At 45.0% G+C, this 20,788-nt stretch overlaps 1 protein-coding gene across 1 annotated transcript in view; it reads right to left on the minus strand.

The window, feature by feature from the left end:
- Positions 1–20,788, minus strand: part of AMBRA1 (autophagy and beclin 1 regulator 1) — a gene marked incomplete at its 5' end in the record, with an annotated part of 92,498 nt that overhangs the window by 60,568 nt on the left and 11,142 nt on the right. The window contains 2 exons of the mRNA XM_018568897.1: positions 15,598–17,081; positions 19,040–19,106. Coding sequence (XP_018424399.1) covers positions 15,598–17,081; positions 19,040–19,106 — 1,551 coding nt within the window. The remainder of the gene's footprint in view (positions 1–15,597; positions 17,082–19,039; positions 19,107–20,788) is intronic.

Consider the following 20,788-nt stretch of genomic DNA (forward strand, 5'->3'; position numbering starts at 1 on the left):
TGTACCTTAGCAAGCCGATAAAATGTATTCCTGGGACTACAGCCTTAGCTATTGAGTCTCAGCGACATCAATTCCCAGCAAATTAACAGGCTGCAGTCTTAGGACTGTTATTACAGCTATTTTCTGCATCAGCAATATATTTAGCTACTAAAAGAGTAAAAAAAAAAAAAAAAAAAATCAGCTAGAAAAATGGACTGCCAACAAATTTATGGATTATCCTCCAGTGGGAACAAGGGAAGTCTATTGACAAGTGTATGATACAGCTACATCCCTAAAAATTTCTGACAGAGCAAAGTAAAGTAATCCCTTCATTAATGGGGTCTCAATAGGCCTTTATAATCACATTCTTTATCAAACGAACATCAGTCAGGAATTTATAGCTACTTGGGTCCCTGTTGGGGATATTTTCCAGTGGTTCCATTTTGGCAGCAATGAAACGCAGAGTTTATGCACATTATTGTTGGGGGGGCCTGATGGAATCTAAAGAAGTACATAAAAAACATGGGGTTCATGCTTCTTTTATGTTTTTCCATCATATGGTGACAAGCCTCCCCCCTGCAAAACACAGAAACCACATATAACAGATGCATCAAAGCTTGAAAAAGCACACAGGCTAAAAACACAACCATAGGCGTGAACAGGGACTAAGGCTGGATTCATACCATGTAAACTGCAAGTAGCACCCATTAAACGCACTTGAGTTGACATGCGATCCTAATGGGTTGCAAGGATGAGCTTTTTTTCCCCCAATAGCCGAAGCCAAAATACTTTGGGGGGATTTATCAAATCTGACAAAAATTGGAGCAGTTGTGCATGGCAACCAATCAGCTTCTCTCTTCAGTTTGTTCAGTGAAGATTTGAAAATGAAAAAGAGAAGCTGATTGGTTGCCATGCCCAGGCGCTCCAGTTCCCCTCTTTGTGTTTAACGTGCTACAGAGTGCCGTGACACCTTGTCATGCATTGCACTATGTTGTGCCACGTTTAAAAGCAGCATGTTTCATTTTCACCAAGTGCACATCATCGTCCAGTTAGTGTGAACTGTGCCTATTGGAAATATCGGTTGCCTTTGCGTTGGGCCTGTGTTGAGCAACGCAGTCCAACGCATGTGGTGTGAATGGGCCCTGAAGCTTTAAAACTGTTTCATCCTTTTTTTTGAGGCTTCTTAAAAAAAAAAAAATCACATGTTTAACAATGTCATGAAGTTCCCTCATTAATTAAAAAACAAAGAACTTGTAAAATATCTTTTTATGTGACCACTATCTTGTCTCCTGGGATCCTAGCTCCAAGGGCTCTGGGCAGAGACTAGTGTTGGCACTTGTCTTTTTTCACCAACGTCCATCCCGATGTACCGTAGAAAGTTGTCATCTCTAGAGAAGCCTCTATTGCTCAAACACTTTGGGTGGGCCAGGAGGCATGGTTGCCAATGAAGGTGCAGGCCAACTACATTGATGGGCGTTGTAGTATAAATGCAAAAGCACAAAGGGTGGGCTGACAATGCTAACACTTCAAGCAACCTCTGTGGCTAGCTGTGTCAACCCCAGGAAGCAGAAGACGCTAGCAGGATCAACAGGTATGTTAAAGAAAAAGTGCACCTAATCTTTCTGCTCCCCTCTGCTGACATTACAAAGCCCACCCAACCACTGAACACATGCATGCTTTTTCTTTTTAATCATTTTATTGATCTTGTTTAAAGAACAAAAACAGAATACAAAATCGAAGCAGCAAAGCCCAATCCACCACTCCCGCGGCCAACCATAGTGCATGCAATTACACAGTGCGGAGCATTAGGATGTGCTACATTCGCCCCATGTGCTGGTGTGTGTGTTTTTATGCATGTGGAGCCGTGTCGCGCCATGCTGCAATGCTTTTTTTCCCTATTTCTAGCTTTTGTTTTTCTATATCAACCTTTTAATTTTTTGTGCATTGCATTTGTCCGCATTGTTTCACTTAAAAAATTAGACCATGCTCTACTTTTTTCAGTGCGGATTAGCCAATGCAATGCGAACGTCCATCATTGATTCTCATGCATTTTTTTTTCTGTGTTGAGAATGCGAGGAAAAACGCATCTGGTGTGAATGGAGAAAGGCAAGGGGAAAAAGCATCCAACATACACACCTCTGAACACAATAGAGGCCATGAAGTACCAAAAGGTAGAAGGTCCAACTATGAGAATAGAACGCAGATGCATGCTTAGTGAAATCTGGTGCCCGGGACCTCCCGTGTTGGTTTACATCCTGCGCCAAACTACTCTCAAAGCTGGCCGTGCCTGCGCAGTACAGCCCTGTAAACTTCTATGGGGCTCATCTACCCCCCATCTCCCGGCTGGGATATGCAGGAAGAATGGCCCCCAGATTTCTATGGGGCTCTACTACACAGGCATGGCCAGCAGTGAGAGGAGTTTGGCTCTGGATGTAAACGCATAAGTGTTGTCTGTATTTGCAGTGTTTTTCAAGAGTCAAAACGTGGTCAAATGTGCATGTATTACAGAGTACTGAGTATGTCATTTTCCCATATATACACTTTACTTTCTCCCCTTCATTCACAAGCAGCATTACATGCAGAGGAATGAGATTCTCTAGGTTTGAAGTTGAACAGTACAGAACGACTGGCAAGAGTCTGCAGTCCTATCCGAAGCCAGGCCTATCCGAAGCCAGGCAAAGATTATTAAAGTCCTGTTAAACATGATCAAGATGACTCAGTTTCAGTGTTTCCAGGACAGTATTAACCTGGAGTTGCTCTTTAAATAACTTCTGCAATTATTATTAAAACCTCCCACTCAACATGATTCAGAATTTAATTTTATGTGGCCTTGTGTACGGCTATAAGCCTTGTTGTCTGCCCTAACAAAAAATGAAACATGAGTACTGTGCAGTTTCAGGACACACTGATGTCCCAATGCAAGGTTTATCCTCCTGCTTCTGTGCCCCCAGAGACGAGGTTCTGCCAACTATCTGCCATCTCTGCCCCCAGAGGGAGCCGTTTAAGTACAGCGAGCGCTTCTCAGATGAGTTTCCTTTCCTATGAGGCAGGCGGCTGTGCCCCGCCACACAACAATCAGGGTCAGAAGACTTGTCATCCCAACAGCTGTAAGGTTTGAAGTTAGGAGAACCAATGGGAGCCAAAATGTGGCCCTCTAGCGCTGTGGAGTGCGCATACGGCACAGCTGCTCATTTTTTTTTTTAATCAATGTATGCTGCTAAGACAAGGGAAGACAAAATCAAATATCTGTTTTAACAGCCAAACTATGTAAACAATGCATCAAATAGGTGCAAGGCATGCTCCCTGCAAGCAGTGTTTCAGACTCTGCCCCAATGTAACCTAATAGTGACCATCAAACTACTGGGGACACCCAACCTGAGCGCCCATCACCCTGCAAAGGCTCCTTCACACTCCTCTGTTTTACTGTATTAAGCATGTCTGGGCAATATTGGAAAAACTTTTCCTACTAATCTCCGACGTCATCTGGCTGGGTCAGTGATGGGCTGGTTTGGGCAAGATCATGCCCCCCTTTTACGCAGGTTCCATAACTCCGCAACAAACATGAGCAGTGGGGCATGCACAGACCAAATGCTTCTAAACTGGCTTCCACAGGAAAAAGTTCACTATTACATGTAGCCATCTGCTGTAAATATTTCTGAAGTGGCAATTCTATTAAAAGTACGCTTATCATTTTAAAAAGAGCAGACATGAACCTAATTGCAGCCTTCAGCCGAAGCATGGCGGCTACACATGGAAACATATTTCAAGTCATTATACTAGCTGAAATGAATCGTTATTTCTTCATATGAAGGACGATAGATGTGAAGTATGGGGCCCTTTCTAGATTCGCCTGGCAGCCTACAAGTAGCAAACCTGGAATTTGTTATAAAAGTATATAGAGAGATATTGACTGAGGCTGATAATTAGACATCAGAGATAGGAAGCCAAGAGCCCAAGGCAACCTAAAGCGGCCATACATCAGACAAGATGTTCAACGACTCGGCCATTTACGGGGCAAAAGATATTGCATTGTGAGCGCCAGCGGCTACAGACACCGTATGAAGAAGCTGGATTATTCTCCGATAGACTCAGAATGATAAACCCTCATTCTTTTACACTTCCTATGGGAGGGGGGGTCACCCGGCAGATTATTAATGGTGGAAGTGCATAAGGGGGAACTGGGGATCTCCTGCATGTCTGGAAACGAAGAAATCCAGCAGTTTACGGCCAGCTTAAAGATTTAACCACCAGCTTCTATATATAACTCGACCCCCTTGCAGAGATTCCAGAGAATGAGGGCAGCACCTGCCTGCTCGGTGGATGCTCACTGACAAGAACGGTTACATCTGGATGCTGCCAGGAAAGCCCGACTGACCCCGGTCTGATGAACTTTCATTTCCTGGAGAGCTCATAAAAAGGTTTGAGTGCTCTGTAACCTTTCAGATGGTACAAAAAAACTACAAGTTCCAGCATACCTTGCTAGATGTTGATGAAAGGACAAACTAGGACTTTCATTTTCTCAAAATGCAGAAGGCCTCAAAACATCACAGCCCTTGGTAGCATCCTGGTGTCATTTGGACGCTCCTAAGACCCCGTTCACAGGTAGCGACATACCTTTGCAGCGGCCGGGATAGCGCAATATCGCGACAAGTCGCTATATGTGAACGGGGCCTTAGTATGTCAATGCTGGGAGAGGGTACAGACACGATATGTCTTACAATTACTCCCTATGACCATAAAGCCCAACTCCTGCCTTACAGTTTTTAGTTAAAGGAGAACTATGAGGCGAGTGAAAATTACTCATCCTCATAGTTCGAGCCGACCTGTGACAATGAGACTGTCACAGGTCGGCTCAGTAGATCGGGAAGTGAGCGAACACATACCGGCGCTCGCTCACTTCTCGATCCTGTCCCTGAAGAGAGCAGTGATCGTCACTCCAAGCTCCCTGCAGGGATTTTTCCCCCTCCCCGCTCTGATCCTCCAGCGCCGACTGGCGGAACGAACGGGGGAAGGGGCGGATACAGCTGGCTCTGCCTCTAGATAGGCTGAGCCAGCTGTCACTCACGCAGCTGGGTGGATCCAGACAGTAATGTCGGGATCTGTCCCGGCTGCGGCGTTTCAGTATACAGCTCGCGGTATACTGAGCTTTGGGTAACGGGAGGACGCTAGTTTGTGTCCTCCCGTGACCCTTAGGAGAACTATGGGGAAAAGCCCTGGCCCCATAGTTCTCATTTAAATCACTTACATTGTGAAGTGGTGTCTAAAATCTTCTTTAATCTCTCTTTTTGCAGCTTTAGGGCCCATTCACACCACCTCCAGACCAGATTGTTTCTGGACCTAAAATGCATCCCAATGTTTCCCTATGTTCTTCTTGGCCTCAGTTCACAGCATAGCAGTCAGTTCCAGACCAGACAAATACTGCCTGTCCCATTTTGTTTGGTCTGGAACGCGCACAAACGCGTCAAAAACGCAACCAGAACGCAGCAGGGGGAAAAACACTTTTTTTGGCGGGTTTGGATGATCTCATCACCCACGGACTTCCAGTTTCTGTGGGGAGAGAGATTTGCGAAGATAGGAATCATGATGGCTGAAGTGGACACCGAAGTCTTTGCAGAACTTGTGGAAGCCTGCCCAGAGCTGTATGATACGAGGCATGGGCAATATAAGAACAATAATAGGAAGATGGACAAGTGGAGAGGCATTGCTGCCCAGGTTGTCCCTGGTTATGATCATTTGAGCAGCTCTGAAAAGAACAACTATGGTAAGTTTATGTCTGTTAGGTGCAAGCATTGTGCTGCTCTTTTCCTGGCTATCTGTAGGTCTTGCAGCGGTCCCCCAAAAATCCAGAAAAAGGTGTGAACCTGCCCTTAGGCATTACTAATGGAGCCCATTTCCATGCAACAGCTGTTCTTCTGGGTTCCATGCTGTCCCGCATAGTCCAGGCGGTCATGGACAAGCCCCCCAGGGCAATGACTATGTACACATGAAGTCAGAGCTGCCAATTGGAAACTACCCTGACAATGCTTTTTAGCTCTGCCCTTCGCACACTCAGAGGTCCTAGAGGTGGCAGCACATCACTGTCACCTAGGAGCACCAATAATCTCCTTCCACCTGCCCATCTTGATGAAGGGAGGAAAGAACACAGGTCACATGACTTGAAAAATTATTCTTAAAAAAAAAAAAAAGGTACACGTTTGAGATTATGTAAAGAAAACATTTAAGATTTTGGCCAACCCGTCCTCATTTCTATGATATGGGGGTGCTTTCTAGTCCAAAGAGAGCACTGGGAACACTATGAACGTGTAACATTCAACAGTTGCAAAGAGGACAGAAATTATCAGCTCACTAGGTTTCTGGCAGGATCAACTGGCTTTTTTTTTTTTCTTGCATTTAATCAAACCACTACAACACAGCACTTTAAATAGTATATTTACCAGACCAAAAGGGAGTAAATCAGATGTTTATGGATTGGGTTTCCATTAGGGCTGCAACAACTAAATCGACATAATCGATTATAATCGATTATTGAAAAAGTTGTCAACTTTTTCAATAATCGATTAATCGGCTTCCGATCAGTTGGCCCTGTTCACAGCTCCACACACGCTGCGCGGCGCACCTCCTCCCCACCTCACGCTCGCCGCTGCCAGACCCGCCCGCATCCACGCTCTTTACGCCGCACCTCCTCCCCGCCTCACATTCACCGCCCGCCCACATCCACGATCGGCACAGGGACACGGGGAGATGGAGTAAGGAGGAGCAGGTGTGGGGGATGACAGCCGCCGATAGACAGGTCCGATCTCAGAAGCAAATTGCTGGAAGACTGCTCAGGTAAGCCTGCACTTTCCCACACATGGTGCTCTATAATGTATTGCTGGGATTTGTATTCCTCTATAGTCGGTGCATTCTGCATTCATTGCTGTATAATTTTACACTTTCCTTTTCACTATATTGCACACCACACTATTTTTTTAATTTTTTTTACTTCCACCGCTCCAAGCTTGCACCTGTGATGGAGTGCAATCTCAATACAAACTAGTAGTCCATCACTGGAGCCATTTTTTAAAATGTATTTTATTTTTTATCCGATTAATCGAACGTAATAATCGGCTAACTAATCGATTTTGAAAATAATCGTTAGCTGCAGCTCTAGTTTCCATGCACTTTAATGCACAGCGATACCGCGAGTACAAGTTGTCCAGCCCTGGGTTACCCCACACAAAACCTCAGCCTATCGACATAGAAAACGAGTCCTCTGTTATTGGTTTCTTACAAGGAGCTTATGGCCACCTTTAGTGTCATTCCAAAATGTTCTATCAGCTGTGCTTCCAGTAATGGCCGACTCAGGAGCCAGTGCTTGATTTTATTTGACAATATCTACAAATCACTTAAAATTGAATAATATGAGATGAGAGGAATCAATCAAGTCACATTTCCCCTGAGCTTTCCCGCTATGAGAGTCAGTCTTTAGCGATTGCCTGCAAGTGTTCAAGGTCATGTTGCCAGGGGCAATCTCAGTGTGATGCTGCCAAAACGAATCATTGATCTTTACGGTGCCCATGTGTGTCCATTCACATCTCCAACCAAAACAATTCTGCAAGCCCTATGATCACAAGGCCTTAAGCATACGATAGCAAATGGAAACAGAAGCAACAGAGCATTACAATGTATGATACAGAATATCTCCAGAGAGGAATCATACCTTGAAGAAGAACTCTGCCAAGTTCTAAATCTAAATTTGCCAGTTATAGTAAATCTAAACCCAATTACTAAAATATCATATAAGCCAACATACTGGGATTTTAAAAATTGTTATCAATCTGTTCCAATCTGCAACTTTTATTGGAATAGTATTTGGTGACGCTTCCACCAATGCTTTTCCTCAGGAAAGTCATCATGTGAAGTGACAACTATCTTCCAACTGCACTACTGTGTTGTCACCTGCAGCCATGATGGAGACTACAAGAGGCCCTGATGCCATTGGTACAAGCCCACAGCCCACCGACACAGACCCTAAAGGATGTTTTCCTCCCATTTCAGGTTTACTTTTAAAGCAGGTGGATCCAAACCATACAGTATATTTATATTTTGCATTTTAGTTGCCAGCGGGTTGATTTCCAGTAATTCTTACATCTCTCATTGACCCCATTACTGCTCACTAGGGATGCACCGATACTAGTATCGGTGCGGATAACAAGTATTTAGCCAAATGCTCCGATACATACCTCCGGTACTGGAATTTCAGGTCAGAGGGAGATTTCCTCTGACCGGCAGTGCCACGAGGGAACATGGAGTTGGCTTCCTGGCCAATGAGGAAGCCGGGCAGCGGGAAATGACTCGCCGCCTGGCCTCCCGATTAGCCAGGAAGCTGGCTCGATGTTGAGTGGCTGGGAAGCCGACTCCCCAGCCAATCAGCATCGAGCTGGCCAAACAGTATGGAGTCGGCTTCCTGGGCAATTAAGAAGCCGGGCGGCAGGTAATGACACGCTGCCCGGCTTCCCGATTGGGTGGGAAACCGGCTCCATGCTAACGGAAGTACCAGTATCGGTATGCGGCATCAGCGAGTATTGAAAGATAAATATCCGTACCCATACTCAATACAGAAAAACCAGTATCGGTGCATCCCTAGTGTTCACCCAAATCGATTATATTTATTCCAAGTGAAGCTGGCATTTAAAGCCCAACTCCAAGCACATTGACTATTACATATTCAAAGCCAGAAAACTGTACCGGTGTTGTGCCCCTACCCCATCCATCTCCTTAGCCATTCACAAAGCATGGCCTTGTGATGACGTTGCGGGTTTGCTTTGAGAATGGCTAAGAAGATGGAGAGGGAGGGGGCACAACGCCGGAACAGTTTTCTGTAATAGAAGCTGATCCCATGAGCCCGGGAGACAAAAAATGCAGATGGCACTATGAATTCCAGCAACAGCCCAGCAGAGGTTAGACATGACTAGTCAAGTCAAGAAACAAATGCTTCATTAAAGCTGTACTCCGGCCTTCCCTTCAGTCTTGCAGTTGTACCGGCTCATCTCCTGGACTGAAATTGCTCACTTTATTTCACTACACACTGTGATTTCACTTGTCATAACGTGCATTAAAAGCTGCCATCAGATGAAATCCACCATTTTCCTTGGCTTCTCGGCATCTAACTAACTCTTTCCTTCCAAACCTTACCATCCCTGGCCTGCTCCTTTCAATCATTGAGGCTCAGCATCACATATGGGTGTTACTTAGGGTGGTTAGCTAATGCGGTCTGTCTACGAAAGCACCTGCTCCTCCAGACTGCTATCCGCCCATGTAGGTGCTTTGATATTTGCACTACTCCTATGAGCTAGGCCACTGCTTACGTCAGAGCTGATTGATCTTGAGAGGAATAATGGAGGCGAGGCACGGCAAGCACCCTGCCGGCCCTTCCCACCAGCTATGATATGCCTGCATTGCATAGGGAAGCACGCAGACCCAATGTTGATGTCACGTGGCTAAAAATAAGGTATGCAATTAAAATCAAATGGATTTAAAATATATAATTAGCATGTTAATGAAGCGAGGGAAGGCGAAATGTAAAATCAGATGAAACTTTACAATGGATATTTAAAAAAAAAAAAAAAAAACTATTAAAAGGCTTCAAAAAATTGAATAATTGATGTACCCGACAGCAAAAATACAATAGCTGCCTAGCATAACAAAGGCACTAGCCCTATTTCCCATCTTACCAACTCTTTGGATTTAGGGCTGCAACCAACTAATCGATAGTAAGAATAGTTGTCAACTATTCTCATTATTGATTAGTTGGTTGGATCCCCTAGCTCTCTCCTCCACGCTGGCAGGAGGGCACAGCAAGTAGTGGGCATGTGCAATAGCCAGCCTGCTATTGGCTATTGCAATTTGAAATGACCAATAGCAGGCTGGCTATTGCATCTGCCCACTACCTGCTGTATTTAAATGCAGCTGTTGCCTGCGGAATCTTGCCACTGGCAGCTGTCATTCCTGGGCTGAAGCTATTCAAGCAATACAATTATTTATTTTTAAAAAACAAATTATAAAAAAAGGTGGGAAAAAAAGTAATTTCATTTCGGCCTGACGGAATTGTGCTGCGGGAGGTGCACTACCGTTCCATTCATTTCAATGGCACCCCAAACGTGCCTTCCACCCACAGTGTGATCGCCCACACTGGAATGCACGGTACTGCAATGCTATGCATTCCAGTGCAGTGTGACTGCAAAAAATTGAGCATGCAGTTTCATTCGGCAGTAAACTTTATGTTTGTAAAACTTCATTTGTGTATTTTATTTTAAATTAAGGACGGTATTTAATTTTTTTTTAATCCGATCAAAAAAAAAAAAAAAAAAAATCGGCCAACTAATCGATTATGAAAATAATAAATTAGTTGCAGCCCTACTTGGAATACCGCCTGCCACTGGTACATTCATATAATGTCTGTCCACCCCGCAGTGTTGCTACATACTGATCCATGGATAATATATCACAAACATGGTCACGCTACCAAAACTGCTTCTACTGTCTTTACAATACATTCAAATGAACAAATGAATGCCACCAAACAGCCTTCCCTCCACCTGTATGCCCGCATCATATGATGCACCACCAACAATATCAGTCAACCATCCTTTGCTCATTAAGCATGCAATAGAGTCATTAACCAGAACAGAGATAATTAACCTAGCACCTCCAATCTGTGGTGTGTGAAACCTCTCATTTTCCATCTCTGTCAGGGAACAGGTCTCATCTCCTCTATAAGCTCTGCTCACTGTGAGGTCCTGACTTTTGCAATGTGTTATTAAGAACAGTTTTTGTGTCAACGCTGAACATATAACTTATGCCTCTAATTGTTATATCCAAATGAATGCCTGCGGCAAATCACACCCTACGGCTTTTTATATGTCAGTTCGGAAAGACTCATCATGGGAAAAAGAATTCTCTATACCCAGCTGGCAATATTTACATCCACAGCTGGAAGGAGAGTGGGATATATATACGTGAAGCTAGGCTACATACATTATATCTACCAGCAGCACCAAGATAAGGGCTGAGCTACTTACAGCATACAGTAGATCTAGCTATATGTGTAAAGATGATGCCATTTTATCCAATTCAGGAGAGAGAAGTTAGAGCTACAACAGACTTGCCTGCGTACATGGTTATGAAGTGGTTGGCGCTTTTCAGCATTGGGGTCCTAGCTTTAACTTCCACCAAGCACACTATTGGCATGCATTTGTGGTTTTCTGTTCATTAAAGGAGAACTATGAGGTGAGTGAAAATCACTCAGCCTCATAGTTCGAGCCGATGTGTGACAATGAAGCTGTCACACGTCGGCTCAATAGATCGGGAAGTGAACACACATCGTCACTCGCTCACTTCTTAATCATCTCCCTGTAGAGAGCTGTAACTGTCACTCACGGCTCCCTGCAGGGATCCCGCCCCCTCTCCCATCCTCCAGCACTGACTGGCGGAATGGACAGGGGAGGGGGCGGGTACAGCTGGCTCTGCCTCTAGAGCCGGCTGTCAATCACGCAGCTGGGTGGATCTCCACAGTAACGTCGGGATCAGTCCCGGCTGCGGCGTCTCAGTACACGGAGCTTTGTGTCACGGGAGGATGCTAGTGTGTCCTCCCGTGACCCTTAGGAGAACTATGGGGAAAAACACTTACCCCATAGTTCTCCTTTAAGCAGATCAGTCCTATATGTGCATATATGCAGTGGGGCAGGAAAATTAGACTGTAAGGTCCTTCTGGAGCAGAGTCTGTGCAATATTGGTCTTGCAGGAATTTTCAGTCTGGTGTTTGGTCAGCTCACGTGATAGACTACAATCCCAATATAAATGAACAAACGTGAGATTGTAGTCCATCACAAGAGCGAGCTCGGAGCGGTGACTACTTTACAACACACACAGGGACCATGGGGAACAAAAGTAGCCACTCTCCAGAAGGAAGGACAGTGTCGGCACCAATTCAGAGATGATTTGAGGATCTACAGTTGAGTGATACACAAATAAGATACATTTTTGTTCATAGCGAAGTTACTTGAATGCATTTGAATGAGTTTACTGTCACTTTCATCTCCAACAACAAACATGTGAGCTGCAATTGCCCGCTTGTTTTAGAAAGTGCAGTTCTCATCCTGGAACGAGAATGCAGCCAGAACAATATGGAACGTCTGAATCCACTGTATTCAAAAAATTCCAGATGCTGCTAACCTGACCTCAAAAACAACAGCTGTTGAGTCTGGCAACGGTCCATTCTGGAGCCCAATGCTTCATTGTGGGAATTAAGGAGACCAACGCATACCTAGAAGAAGCAGGTATCTTCTGGCTGACCTGTTGGCAGAGGCGTTTCCTATTCAGCACTAGCTATATATATATATATATTTTATTTATTTTTTGGACCTGGTTTCCGTAAATGCATCTCTAATAAATCACAATTAAAAAAAAGAAAAAGAAGCAGGAGAAGCTTTTCGAGAATGATCTGTAAGCGTCTTGGTCAGGTTTATCTAGAACGTACAGTCTCTGAAGTTACAGGTCAGTATTCCGATTCCGCAAAGGCCGTGAGATGCTTATAATAGACGGGGGAATCACTCATGCACAGGTCTGCCATACGAAACATCATTTGCCAAGATTTAGTCATTTGTGCTCAGTGCTGAAAGTTGACACTATTTAGGCTCTCCAGAAAACTTGGAAAGTCACCGAGGCGTGCAGACTGACGCTACAAGATGGCTGCTTTACCTGTGAGCATCATTGAGCCATTCAGTGTCTGTTCATAAACTGCCAAGACTGGCTCAGGGCTCCTACAGGCTCCTATAATATTACATTACAGTCCACCAGCACCACCAAGTGGAAGAATAAACAACTAAAAGGAATAGAAGTGATTTTTATATTTAAACTAAACATGTACTGAACATAGAATAACTGAATATAGTTTTACATTTACTGGAAGATGGAAAGAATGATAACTACCTTCCATTTTCACCTCTGTCATTAGGGGGGGGGGTCTGTCAGCTCTCCACAAAGCACAGATTCTGGTGCAAGAGTGCCTTATTGCCAGGCCTAACATGGAGAATGTGTGCCTAAACTGAGCCTGTGCTTTCAGGACAAAACACTTTAAGCCCTCGTTCACACCTGAACGGTTTGTAGCGCGTTCTACGCTCGACGAACGCTCTACAAAACGCTCAAAAATATAAATCCCATTGTATTCAATGGTCTCGTTCCCACCTTGGCGTATTTCCCACCGTCCCTAACGCGCTACAAAGCGGCCCACGCCTGAAAAGGTACAGGTACTACTTTGGGCCGTTTTGTTGCGCGTTTCCATTGGGCTACAGCCAAGTAGCCTTCGGAAACGCGCGACAGACGCTCATATGCAATACGCCTAGGTGGGAACGAGACCTAATACCCCCCCAAGCAGCACTTACTTGTCTTTTGCTCCATTCAGCTGCTGGCGGCGAGGAAAGAAAACCCTCTGTACGCGCTCTGTAAGTAGCTCTAGTCTGAGCTTACACAGGGCTGAGGTCTGTCTCACTATGACCAAGAAACAGTATTAGCCCCATCAACAAGGCTGTCCCAAAAGATGTCGGGGCGACAGTAACATGTTCTTCCAGACCCAGAAGCAATGGGAATTTTCTTGCTCCTTACGGATGAACAGAGCGGCAGGGAAGCTTTGGAAAGCTAAGTATGTGCTACTGTGGAGGGGGCGTTAAGTGGACCTGTTTCCAAAGGGTTCCGTCTTAGGCCTCATTCACACACAACGCAAGAGCAAAATTGTATGCATATTTGTAAATGTGTATATGTGCACATATGCGTGAATTGTATGCAATCCCAGAATGCATAATTCTTCATAGAAACTTAAATGTACTGTACATGTGCGCACGTGCGTAAAAGACGCAGAAATTCCGATCCAGAACGCATCTCGGTTCCTTTTCTTTTTGCGCATCTTTACGCAGTGCAAAAGTACGGCTCCATACGCAGCCATTTGCGGGCAAAAAAAACACTGCGGGCATCTATGCGCAGCCCTGTCAGGACTATTCTCATAATGCAGAAAGTAACATGTGGTATCTTTATGTTCCTACTATTTACTTGTTAGCGTAGGACTTTTTTTTTTTTTTCTGGAACTTGACTATTTACCTGCCCTCTCATCACTTCAACCAAAGCTCCCTTTTTATTTTTCTTTAAAAACCTTATTCATACTTTTTTTTCTTCTTCTTTAGGTCTTATGCCAGTGACTTCATCCCCAACAATTTAAGGACTAAGCAGCACTCATGGACTGATGTGTGAGCGTCACTCATTTCTGGAGTACGCAGAGCGCAGCCTGCTCAATAACATGCCCGCTGAGGAGTGTGTAAATGACAGGCTGGGCTCACAGGAAATGGAAAGAGTGTCATTCTTATCTGAGGGGGATTGCCAGCACTGGACCAAGGAGATAGTCAGGACAACACTGGCTCATGGAAAAGGCAAGTTAAGATTGGCACTATTAGTGGGACTTAAAGTTGCATCTATCGACAGATCCCCCATGAAAGAATTGTGCTTTTTAAGAGATTTTAAATCCTTGTTGCCACCGGGAAGTCACCCTCTATCTCAGGTGCTTTGTTTTTATTATTCAAGTAGATTATAGGGGTGCAATCCCCTATACAGCAGCACTCAGACTAAAAGCCATTCAAGTGAGCTACATGCAAATGTGTTAACAAGGAACATACTTCACAGAAGACAAGAGCAAGGTGAGCAGAAGTGTCACCTCACCAGTCTGCTGCTGCTCCTTTACTGTCCAGTAAGAAAGCTTCCGGTAAAGTAGGGAACACCACAATTTCTTAACAACAAGTGGTGTCATCCACATGGGCGTGCTATATGACGGGGTTGTGAACAAAAACATGAATGTTTTGGAGTGTAAAAACAACTCCCATATGTTAATCCATGTATTTTTCCGTTTGCCTGCGTTAAACTTTTAATTAAAAGAAAACTATAGGGTAACCTTTTTATACCATAGTTCTCTTATAGGACTATTGCTCACTATATACCGAGATCCCGACAATACTGTCGAGATCCAACCAGATGCGTGAGTGACAGCAGGCTCTGCCTATCTAGAGGCAGAGCCAGCTGTGCCCGCCCCCTCCGCCCGTTCCTCCAGTCAGCGATGGAGGATCGGAGAGGGGAGGAGGGAATCCCTGCGGGGAACGGTGACCGACAGTCATGGCTCTCTGCAGGAAGATGATCGGACAGTGAGCGAGCCACATTATGCGTTTGCTCACTTCTCGATCTATAGAGCCAACGTGTGACAGTTTCATTGTCACAGGTTGGCTCGAACTATGAGGATGAGTGAAAATAACTCACCTCATAGTTCTCCTTTAACTGACTATGAACAGTGAGAGTACCCTTGTAGGATATTCTTTACTAAATATATTGAAAAAAGAATGATCATGCATTGGTTTGTAAAGAATTGCAACCCGTTTATGTGAGTAACATTATCCATCTAAAACCTGCTCCTATTACTGACAGGGCATAATATCTGCAGCCTTTCAGAGTGATGAATAAATGATTAACAACAAAAGATTTGCTCTGTCTGTGGCTGCTTAACATTAAAATAACTTTTTTTTTTTTAGCATCTGCCCTTTTTCTTACCTTCTCAAAGAATCCTCCTCTGTACTCTCCTCTGGCAGATCCTGCGGTAAGGCTTCTTGGGATACATTCGGCGCTCTGGTGACTGTGGCAGGCTGACTGTAGACCCGCTCCCAGTGTCCAGTCTCAGGGTTATACACTACACCCACTGTTCTCTCTTCCTGTGATGTCCCAGGTTCCAAACGGGAACTAGTGCCACCTGGCACACTTCCTATATCTGTTCTATCCACCCCGGATGTCCCAGGCTGCTCTGTGCTGCCAGCTGTCAGGCCAGCTTGGAAAGTACTAGGTGAAGGGACAGGTGGAGATTGCCAGGATGATGTGCCTGCTGCCTCGGGATAAGCTGGTGGCGTCCTTTCCCAGCGCAGAGTGTCGTTGTTGAAGGTCAGCAGATTGTGGCATGCACGGCAGCGATTCAAGTGTCCTCTAGGCTGGTTGGAGCTGCTCTCACCACTGTGTGCCTGATTCGGCTGGTGGGAGGTGCCCGGCTGCTCAGGCTCCAGGTTATTATTGAGCATCTCATGCGCCTGTCCCTGCTGTGTGCCTGGTGCTCCAGGTTCAAGCTCATGCAACCTATCGTACTCCAGGAAAAAGCGCCTAAGGTCACACTGCAAATCTGTTCGGGCAGAGGTGGGGTGGACAGGTGGCGGAGCTCCTGGGCCCTCCTGCTCTGTGCTTGGGAATCCTCTCCCTTCGGTAGCTGAAGTATATACAGATGAAGAGGACTCTCCTTCCTGTTGGCGCAAGACAGACAAAAAACCTACAGATGCAGCACTGGTTCTGGGAGGAGGCATGGGTTCCGTTTCAGGCCTGGTTCCCATGTTCAATACAGTGCGAGTCCAATCAGAACCAGCAATCTCTGTTGAAGGCTGCTGGTAGCGGGACAGCTGCCCTGTAAGGGAGCGGCGTGTAGGTCCCAGGCTCAGATTGCGCAGTGTATTACCGGCTGTACTACTGTGTACACTGCTAAAGGCAGAAGGTCGGCTTAGAAGTCCATGATCGTGCTGGGCAGATGATTGGTGCTGCTGGCGCTCCAGAGAATGCTGGGAGTCCGTCTGTACTGGCGAATAAGAAGTAGAGGTCACCCCTGAAGAAGTAGAGGGAGCACCAGGCGCTTCAGGGTGAGGGAAGAGAGGCGAAGACAGCCGAGCACTAGAGCAACGGATGCAGAGGCACAGCATATTGGGGTCTTGGCAGCATGGAGCAGTCACACCGGGGGCCCGCTCACGCATACGGGAATATAAGAGCCTTTGGTTGCTCTCTGTTGTAGGTGGAGGGGGAGGCGGTGGTGGAGGAGGTGACGGTGTGGCCGAGTCTTGTACAGGAGGCTGCTCTCCAGCTTGTGTGCTGGAGGAGCGGGATGACAGCATGTGCAGGAAGTTGTGGAGCAACGGAGTACGTCGTACTGGCTGAGTGGGTAGCAACGATCGCTGACGGTAGATGGGGATCTCCGCACTGTCCAGGGAAATCTCTGACTCCTCATCACTCTGCAAGAGAACAAAGATTAACAATGGTGCGTGGAGTTCAACAAGCAATCTGCTAATGTAGCTGGGACAAGACAAGAAGCAGCTTTTGTGCAGCATGTGATGACCTGTGGACAGTGCTTTATTTTCTTGACAACAAGGATGACCACATATCAAATTTACTCAAGAACACGGATGCATCCTGGCGACATTTCTGTTCAATTTGTCATCCTAATCCCACAAATGGACATAAATGGGACAAACTGTTTACAACTCACCAACTTGCTGCTTACAATAATAACAAAAAAAGAGCAATAAAAGCTGCTCAAATAATGACCTAAACTGGTTCATCTCTCTGGTTATAAGCTGTCCCTAATTTTCTTGGCCACTTCCTGTTTAAAGCCGCAGGGTGTGTGTAAAGCAGACACCAACTGGTTGCCTCTGCCCTAAAAACCAGCCAGTGCCTCCACACACATACAGGAGCTGAGAAACAATATACAAGGACAAGCGGCTGACAGGGCAACAACTTGAAGATTTAAAAGGTGAACTCTGACACTGACTGCCAAGCTGAGGAGTCAGCCTTACAGTATGAAAAATTAAATAACATGGTAATAACACCACTACATATTCTAATTATTGCATGAGCCCAAGTATTGTAAAAGCAGTTCCCCCAAAAAAGTAAGCAAGTTAAAAGGCAAGGGACTAGCCACCAGTATTTCTTGCAGGCATCCTGCAGCTAATCTTTTCCCCATTAGCAACTTACCATACCTCTTTCTGCACTGTCTGTGTGGAAGCAGCCATCTTGGTAAAGGAGCAGACTTTGCTACCCCATGTCAGAGCTGCCACCTTGGCAACTGTAGGGGGATGATCAAGAAAGAGCAGTAGAGGTGGAAAAAGCACAGATCCAGAAAATAAATGACATTGGATTAGGGAGATCCTTGCGCTGCATGTCTTAAGGTACTGTTTTCTCTCCAGGAAGGAGAACAGTGAGCAGCACAATAGTGACATCGCCAAATAGACTAGCAGTCAGAGTGACTTAGACGATTTCACACTACAGATTATACATCCTGGAAGCTACAGGATTTCCACGCACAAGGTACATTTTCCAGGGTACCGTTCACAGCACAATTATTAATTCTAGATGTTAAAGTGTAATTCCACTTTCTCAGGTGAATTTGGGAAAATAAATTACACCCCCCCCCTCTATGCTTACCTTTGGGCCAGCGCTCCTTCCCCTCCGCTGGTGGAGGTGTGCTATCTGTAACCCGTACTGCTGTGCAGCGCAACCCTGCACTCTGGATTTTGAATTTTGCTCGTAAGCGGCAAGCACTCATTGAGCAGCCTGGTCACCTGACTGCGCCTACCAATGAGAAGCGCTTCTTAGCAAGAATCGCTTCTCAGTGATCAGCACAGCCACAAGCGCTTCTCATTGGTCAGTGCGATCAGGTGACTGTGCTGACAGCACTTGCTATTTGCAAGTGAAATTCAAAATGCACAGCGCAGGGCTGTTACACAGCAGTACGGGTTATAGATAGTACAACCGCATGGGGAAGAGGGACGGAGCATAGCAAAGGGGGGTAAATCAATATTCACAAATTCACCTGGGAAAGTGGAATTACTCTTTTACATGACAAAACTTCCCTTTTGAGCTTGGGTCCACTTTAACCAACTGCACAGAACAACTAAGGAGTAGTATGCGAGGTCCTGCTCTATTACATACAATTACACTCCTTGCTGTGCATGAATCCACACAGTAGATAAATGTACTGTATGCTCATCTGTGTATAAGGGTCATTTCAACCGTGTTAATGACTTCACGGCACTCCTAAATCTTTCATCAGTGCTGCAACCAATATGTTCCAAAAGCTGCAAATGCTCTGCACAGTAAATGTACCAATATATTTCTAGGGAGCAACCCTCCCCATTTATATTTGGTAATCCGCAGGATTACATTTACATCCGAGTTATATTTATGGTCTTACCTGCTGGTTAGATGGGTTTACAATAGCAGTAAGAAGATAATGCCCAAGGGGATCAAATCGTACCAATCTGCAGGAGATAAACACAAGAGCATTAGAAAGAATTCATCAAGCTGGTATTCAATATAATCTTGTTTCATACCAGATATTGTTACCAATAAACACAACATAGTACTGTAAAGTACAAGCTGCATTAGTTGGACTTCACTGGAAGGCTCACCAGGTATTTGTGGACTTTGCAGAAGGACAAAGAGAAAACATTCAGTGCAGATGCACTTATAATTAAGTGTTGCAGCACTTTTTTTATGTTTTGTTTATTGGAGTTTATAGCTTTACTTTAAGCACTGGTTGTTCCGGCATCCTCCACAGCTTCTAGCTTTCAAGGTGTGACGTCACAGCACCCTTACTTTCTGACAAGACACAACGAGGCCATTCTTCAGAAAGTGACAACCCAGAATATGTGACAGTACCTGGTGACAGGTAATAAAGATCTGCCTTACAGCAAGTATAAAACTCAGTAAACGAGCCAAAAAAAGGCGGCACAATGAAAGACACATGCTGTGACAAGCTGCAAAGAAACGGGGACAAATGAAATACACCGGCATCATGAGGAAGCAGAGAATAAAGCACAGGTACAGCCGGTGAGCACAACCTAAATTTAGTGCGCTACAAACCTCTTATCGGGGACAAATACATAAAATAGATAAAGAATTCAGTAGAAACTCTGTCCATTAATTTTTTAGTGTCCCCATGTTACAAAATCTTCACCCTCGCACGATATTTAATGTATATCAGCTTTTGGCTACAGTAGGAAAAGTTTAAAACCCATTTTTATTTTGCCGTTTGTGTCTCATTTCCCTTCACTTCCTGTCCCATAGTGAGGGATATCCGTTTAAAGATAGCCATACACAGCTTGAATTTGGCTGAACGAGAGAAATCCATTCATTCCCCCATCCACTCTAAAACAGCATGAAAGAATCTCTACTGCTGGCTATGGTTTTTTAATCAGAAGATGCACCCGCAGCTGCTGGAGAAGCCAAAGAGTGACAAGATGGAGTCACCGTTCAGCCGGCAAATTTCCTCCTGGCTCTGACGAATTTTAAATGTAGTTATGTTGGCTCCAATTTCAGTTAATTTAGCAGGAATCAGCCAAGATTCAAGCTGCCTATGGCTTATAGTGACGTTAAAGTCAGAGTTAAATCTCAAAAATGCATTAATGTACCTTAAGTCTGGATCCACACCTAAGCGTCACCTATTCAGCGCACTTTTTACGCATGTCTCTTTTTGTGTTTTTGTGAGCAGATTTAGGCACATTCATGTCAATTAGCAGAACACGCCTGCAAATAATTGCTACATGCATTTTTTAAGCGTTTTCTATTGAGTCTATGGGACAAGCCGTGCAGAAATCAGCCCCAAAGTAGCTCCTGTAGTATTTTGTGCGTCAGGCGTATTTCTGCTTGCGACAAAACGCTGGGGTCATAGACATGAATGGAATTCCTAGTGATTAGCGGTTTGTCGCACTGATTTACGAGCGACAAACAGCTTAGGTGTGAAGAGGGCCTTACTATGAACAACAATGTATCTTATTTGTGTATCACTCATCTGTAGATCCTCCAATCATCTCTGAATTGGTGCTGACACTGTCCTTCCTTCTGGAGGGGGGCTACTTTTCTTCCCCATGGTCCTTGTGTATCTTGTAAAGTAGTCACCGCTCCAAGCTTACTCCCTTCATGGACTACAATCTCAATACAC

Source organism: Nanorana parkeri, unplaced genomic scaffold, assembly GCF_000935625.1.
Source record: "Nanorana parkeri isolate BGI_ZX_2015 unplaced genomic scaffold, ASM93562v1 scaffold1260, whole genome shotgun sequence".
NCBI classification, from domain to species: Eukaryota; Metazoa; Chordata; class Amphibia; order Anura; family Dicroglossidae; genus Nanorana; species Nanorana parkeri.